The 6,824-nt window shown below is 45.7% G+C and overlaps 1 protein-coding gene across 2 annotated transcripts in view; it reads left to right on the top strand.

Moving 5' to 3' along the window:
• Positions 1-2,064: 2,064 nt before the first annotated feature.
• Positions 2,065-6,824, top strand: part of TMEM181 (transmembrane protein 181) — a 150,142-nt gene continuing 145,382 nt past the window's right edge. For both annotated transcript variants that reach the window (XM_029596646.1, XM_029596645.1), the window contains exon 1: positions 2,065-2,271. In XM_029596646.1, the coding sequence (XP_029452506.1) occupies positions 2,141-2,271 (131 nt within the window). In that variant the 5' untranslated portion in view covers positions 2,065-2,140. The remainder of the gene's footprint in view (positions 2,272-6,824) is intronic.

The raw sequence follows: 6,824 nt of genomic DNA, 5'->3' as shown, positions 1-6,824 counted from the left end.
CCCCCCCACCGTGGCCGGGGGCCCCGGGGATAAGCCCCGGGGTACAGCCTGGCTCCCCGTCTTTACCAGGTGCCTCTCCCGAGGGGTTCCTCCTCCCCCCAGGTGCCGCACTAAAACGGGCCTCGCACCAGGTGGCGATGGGGGGAGAGGGGGAAGGGATCCCTCGGGAGGCCGGGACGGGACCGAAAAGGAAGGGGCCGTCACTGTCGATCGCGTCCGGGTCTAGGAAGGAGTGGAAGGATAGGTCAATCCGGGGCAGGGAGGTCCTAGGCGAGGCAGCCGTGGAGGTTGTATCGGGCACCCACAGGTCAATGCCCAGTGGGTCGCCCAGAGCGGGCTGCAGCGCTCGCCGCTTGGCCTTCAGTCAAGCAGTGGTGAGAGTATCACCCCTGCAGGTTTTGTCAACTCGAGCCGCAGGCCCACCTAGGGGTTCCCCACGACTCTTGCCTAAGCCCGACAGCGAGATACTAAGGGTGCTGTCGGGACCGGGAGACAAATCCACCCTGCCCTGAGACCCAGACGATGTCACTGGCAAGGCGAGCTTACATTTTTTCTTCCCCTGTGGGACAAGGGACGATGAATCGTCAGTCAGAATGGGGCCACCTCCGCAACTCTCAAGCACACCCGGGGCAGGTGGGGCCCCACTGGGAATGGGGACCACCTCCACAGCTGAACTCCGCAATTGCGGGTGGGGAAGAGGCCACAGGGAACAGGCGCCTGCATCGGTAGCAACATCAGGGGGGGGCATTGGTGGGAGGAGGCTGGAGCCCTTCCCCGGGTCGAGGAGGGAGACGGCGGGGGTGGGTCTCCCATGGGGGAGGGGATCCAGCAGGCACCGCAACCAGAACAGGGCCAGCCGGCTTAAGAGTCCACGAGAATGACGTCATCTGAGGGGTCGCCCCCGAGGTTCCCACCATGATGTGCATAAGACTGGCCAAGAGCGCGCCTGCGCCTAAGGTACTCCGAGGGCAAGATGGCAGTCGGCAGCGTCCACGCCATCCGGGAACGGGGCAAGCAGGCAGGCGATAGCTGGCGGAGGCCATGAGACTACCCATAGAAGTCAGTGCAGAGAAGAATGGAGGTGAGCAAACAAGCGGTCGCAGCTGTCTGCGGACCGGTGCGTAACAGTATCTGTCCATGAATACTTGAGATAAGCTTGGTTAAAAGGTGGTGATGCAGAATTTCACCTTTTTGAATCCACCAGAAAGTCATGTGAGTTGATTTGTATTTAGAGAAGGGGGCTGCAATGTTTTTCAATCCCTTGGAATAGTGTGTGTGCTCTAATTATGAGCATGGTTTATATTTTTGATAAGTATGTTTTACTGTTTTAAATTTCACAAATTTTCCGAGGAAGCCACTTTCAGATGTGGCAAAATAGAGGCCCTTGACAGGACATCGACTTTAATATGGTGCAATTGTGAATACTGAGACAGGATCTTAATGGATGTCACTGGCATATGTTTTACTTTTGTGAATATTGAGACAGTGATACCCTTGATATGGTTTATGTATTCAAATGTTCATGAATATGGGGATAGCAATATATTGTATGGGTAAAGTGGTAAATCGGGGATAGTGAGTTTACTCAATTTAGATATATCTGTTTCTGAATGTGGTGTGGAATGACTGAATATGAGGGATGTCCTGATAATGTTTTAAGTATGTTTTTGATATTTCAGTAAAGTGTATTGTATTTTATAATTATGTTTTGATAATTATATTTGAGGGAGTGTAGAACACTGTGTATGTTTATTTACTGCTTTGTTTAAGACCTAAAACATTTTTGCAATGTGTTTAGTATAAACAGTGGGTAGATTATACGGATGGCCGGTACTATCGGAGAAAAAGTGCAGGAAACCGGCTTCTGTCTTCTAAAAAAAAAAAAAAACGTGCGGTACTATCAAAATAAAACAAAATAAAGGCCAAACACAAAGGGGCTAAAGCAGCTCGGCTGGCAGGGAAGGCAGCGGCTCAGCAGCGAGCTGTCACGTGACCCCCCCCCCCCCCCCCCCCCCCCCCCCCGGCGTTCCTGCCTCGCATTGCAGAGCCTCCAGGTCCCGGAGAGCGCGAGCAGCCCGGGCTCCTCGCAGAGCCAAACGCAGCCATGGAAGCCTAGACTCCAGCCGCTCCCATCTGCGCCATGGATGCCGACTACCCCTCCTTCGAAAACCCTCTCTGCAACGAGCTGAAAGAATTCTGCAAGAGAATCCAGGAAACGTACAAGGAATTAAAGGAGGACTTAACCCCCTACCGGGATGACCGCTACTACAGGTACGGAGGCAATCAGCCTGGAAAATGAGGTTTGAATAGGGAGCGCAGCGGATCACCGGGGAGGGGGCAGGTGCTCGATCTTTTAGTAGGTTAGAAAACAAATCTGCGTGGGTGACATCGCTTAAATGTTACCTTAAGAGCCTGAGCTGCTAAAGGGTGTTTTCCATTTTATGTCTACCGGGGAGGGGGGGATTCTTCCTACATCTGGCCTTTAAGTGGCAATTGTGCATTTTGAGGACCTGCAAATGCAGAAAATAAGCAACAGCCAAAAGCATGCAACATGATCTTTCCACCTTAAAATGCAGCCGAGGGTGGTTTTAACTATGGATGTTTAGAGACCGTTTGCAAGGAATACTAATATTTAAAAATAATCACCACCCAATCTTCTAGGAGCCTGCTTTATGTGCTGGCTAGTTCTGACTGCTCAGACTGGGGGCTTTACTCATTCATGACAGCTCTGGTGAGATCGAGCAGCACAATAAGGGCCATTTTATGTTCTAGAAATGCATAAAAGTGGGAAGAATTATTGCCTGTACATGGCTTGCTTTAGAGACAACACTACACACTGATGATTCAGAGTATTAATTTTAATTATTTAATAACTATGCACATTTAATAAGTAGTTAACAAGTCAGACACACTCATCATTTCATTTTTAATTGCATGAATTTATCATGCCTAAGCGGTCAGAAGATTTTTTTTATTTTTATTTTTTTTTTTACACCAGGTCCCTATTCTAGGCTGGGAGCTCAGTCAACCTGCTCTGACCACAGATGCTGTCATTCTGGCAGGAAAGCCTGATGAAAGGCATTATGCATCTTTGTTTGGGACCTCCAAAAATGATGCACCCCTTTACTGCTTCCTCTGTCCTTCCCTTTCATAGCCATGGGCGGGCAGCCAACCAACACAGCTTCCTTCAGAATCCGTGCTTAGGTTACTCTGGCTTGTCCAGTAAGCCAGAATTCCTCCTCCGAGGCCTGAGCAGTGAGAGTGGGCACTAGCAGGAACTTACATCTTCCATGTGGCAGAGCACAATGCTAACAATTCTGTAGCTTGGAAACCTTTCAGAACTCTTTAGAAAGAGATGCCCCTTTGTTCTAGTCAGGCTGCAGGGCTTCAAATCATTAGGGATGACGTTCCCCATAGCTCACCACAGAGATGGGCAAATGTCTGCTTGTATGCAAACAGATGGCACATTAAGCCTTCTGTTCTTGCACATTGATTGTAGAGCAGGTGACTTAAGCATGGGTTTGAAACTTGGCAGCTGTGACATCATCCTCAAAGCTTTAACCTCCTGATGTCCATACACTTGCCTCCCATAAGCATTTGGATCACACCACAGGAGCCGAGGCAGGTCCAGATTTCACACTAGGCAGTACAGACAGTTGTCTCTAGGGGGCGCACAGGGGTTGCCAGCCGGAAGCATTCAGACTGCAAAATAGAATTGCTGCCAGCCTGTGTCTTTAAGGGGGTGGCCGTAATTGAATGTTGCTGCTCACAAAAGTGTCCCATTCATAACAGCCCATATTTAGGAGGTGGACCACTGCATCTCAAAGGGAAATCCCACCCCCTGCTGCTGCACCTGAGGGTGCCCAATAGTTACATCCAGTCCTGAACGGAGGCAAACAGACCTACCAGGAAAGGTAGGCAATTTCTTTCTGTCATGGTGAAGAATTTGAAGTTAAGTGTCCCTCTTTGAGAATGCAGTAGTGAACAGTTTCAATCCCTGGCTTGTTCCTCCCATCTATCTATGGTACTAAGGGGTTTTTTCCATATTGCATCTATGGTAACAATGCTTAGCATATTTGGCTCTAAATCATTATAACCATCAGCAATTTTTTCCATTTTCTTTGTTAGAGAAGGTGGTCTATAAATTATTAAATTAAGTTATGAGTTGTAGTCTTATCCATTTCTATTGGCAAAATTATCATTTCATCACTTTTTTGGTAAAGAATCCTTTCCTCAGGGTGTTAATATTTATTTCCCCTCCCCAAAATGGCTTTTGTTTGTGACTTGCCTCCTCAAACTCTTTCCTCAAGGACTTCTGCCATTACATCTCTCCACCATTACATTTGGTTGACTCACAATAGATCACTACTTGACATGGGTATGACTGAGATGAGGTCATGATCCTAGAGAGAATTCTGGTGACGTTTGTGTTTGAGAACTGTGAGACACCTCCATTGTCTCAGATTAAGAGTCTTGGAGTCATTTTGGACTCCAGATTAACTCGGCATCCTCAAATTAATGCAGTGGTGGCGGCTGCCTTCTATAGAAATGCTCTGAACCATCTAGTTTTCGGTCAGTATTGCAAGATCTTGGTTTTACAGGATTTGGTTACTGTAATTCCCTCTGCCATGCTTTGCCCTTGTCTATGCCGTGAACATTACAGATTGCACAGAATTTGGCTGCTTGTATCCTGACTGGTGTGAGTAGTAGACAACATATTACTCCAGTTTTATGTAATTTACACTGGCTTCCAAGTGACACTAGAATTAAGTATAAAACTGTTGCTATTTATAAGCTTCTGGAAATCTGTAAGCCCCCTGCCTTCGCTTCGCTCTTTGCAGTTACAGTTGTTGACTGTTTCCTCCGTCAGATTGGTGCGTTTGTGTGAAATTCATGAAAGGGCGTTTTCTAGAGCAGGTGCTTTTATCTGAACAACTGAGAAATACATTTTGCATTAAGATCTTTAAGAAATTATTGAAAACTCACTTTTCAGTTATTTATTTAATAGCTTTTGTATACCGATAACTGTTTGCACTTCGTATTTGTTTACAAGGAGCATTGCGTTTATATAGTGTTGCGTAACAATTACATGGAACAATTGGAACAATATAGGGTTAACAGATATATAAATAATTAAAAACTAAGTACAGGTTTTTAATATGGCAAACGTATAGATTTAATAAAGAGTGGAGGAGAGGAGCGGTATACAGTTAGGTAAACACCATAGCAAAGGGTATAACGCTATAAAGGTTCATGGATCCAATTTCAAAAGATTCAATAATCAGACTTGGTCAACACATTCTTCATTTATTAAGTGATACTTTTGCAGAGAGGTCTTTAGGTCCCCCGACACGGACCATGTTTCGCCACAAGGGCTGCGTCGGGAGGGACAGAGCCCAATAGTAAAACGGTGGAATGTGTGTCTTAAGATGTGTTGAATATGAAACGACAGGATTCAATGTTGAGACCTACGGAGGGGGGTCCAGAGCAACTTGTGAATTAGGCAACACAGCTTCATGAGAAGTTTCAACCAAAGTTTTCAAAATTAAACCTTATATTTAGGCAACACAGCTTTGAGAGAAGTTTCAACCGAAACTTTCAAAAGTTTTTACCAGTTCAATGAAAAAATGGCGACTCCGCAGGGCTACATATAGATTTAACATGAACGTATAGATTTAACATGAATGAGTATAACTATGTACAAGTTGGTAGGTAGAGCAATAATTGGAGAGATGTTAGATGAATGCCTGTTTGAAGAGCCATGTTTTTAATTTTTTTTTTGAATGTCTGTGTGCATGGTTCTATGCGGAGGTCGGGGGGGGCATGGCATTCCAAATCGAGGGGCCTGCTATTGAGAATGCTCTGTCCTCTGTGGAAGAGAGGTGTGTGAGTTTGGGGGAGGGTGTGTGGAGGGTACCTTGATAGGCGGATCTGGTGGATCTGTTGGATGTATGGAAGCGGAGTGAGTTGTGTAGCCATTGTATATTTTCGTTGATTAGTGTCTTATGTATAAGGGATAGGCTTTTATATTGAATTCTTGAGGCAATAGGGAGCCAGTGGAGGTCTCTTAGAAAGGGAGTAATCTGGTCCTTATTGTGTGTATTGGTAAGAATTCTAGCTGTAGCATTCTGTAATAATTGTAGGGGTTTGATGGTGGAGGCTGGGAGGAGGGAGTTACAATAGTCAATTTTAGAGAAAATTATGGTCTATAGAACAGTTCGAAAATCATTGAGATGCAGAAGAGGGCTTAGTTTCTTTAATACATGGAGTTTGAAATAGCATTCTTTTAATGTGGATTTAATGAATGTTTTTAAGTTCAGTTGGTTGTCAATGGTAACACCTAGCTTTCGTGCGTGTATTGAAGTGGGTTTGAGGGGGGGTGAAAAGATGGAGTATATATGGGCGTCGGGGGATATGATGAGGAGTTCTGTTTTGGCGGGATTAAGAGCTAGGTTCATGTTTGTGAGGAGTTGGTTGATTGTGGGTGAGGCAAATGTCCCAGGTCTTTAGGGCATTAGATAGAGAGTCAGTAATGGGGATGAGTATTTGGACGTCATCCGTGTATATGTAGTGGGTGATGCCTAGGTTAGATAGGAGTTTGCAGAGGGGTAACATGTAGATATTGAAGAGAGTAGAGGATAAAGAGGAGCCCTGGGGAGAACACCACAGGTAAGGTTAATAGGATCAGATTCGTTATTACCCAGCTTGACCTTGAAGTGTCTGTTTTCAAGGTAGGATTTAAGCCAGAGTAGTGCTGTTCCTGTTATGCCAATGTCAGAGAGTAGTTTTAAAAGAATTTTGTGGCTGGTGGTATTGAATGCAGA

Source organism: Rhinatrema bivittatum, chromosome 3 (genome assembly GCF_901001135.1).
Source record: "Rhinatrema bivittatum chromosome 3, aRhiBiv1.1, whole genome shotgun sequence".
In the NCBI taxonomy this organism is placed as follows: Eukaryota; Metazoa; Chordata; class Amphibia; order Gymnophiona; family Rhinatrematidae; genus Rhinatrema; species Rhinatrema bivittatum.
This window is presented reverse-complemented; position numbering and strand designations above follow the sequence as displayed.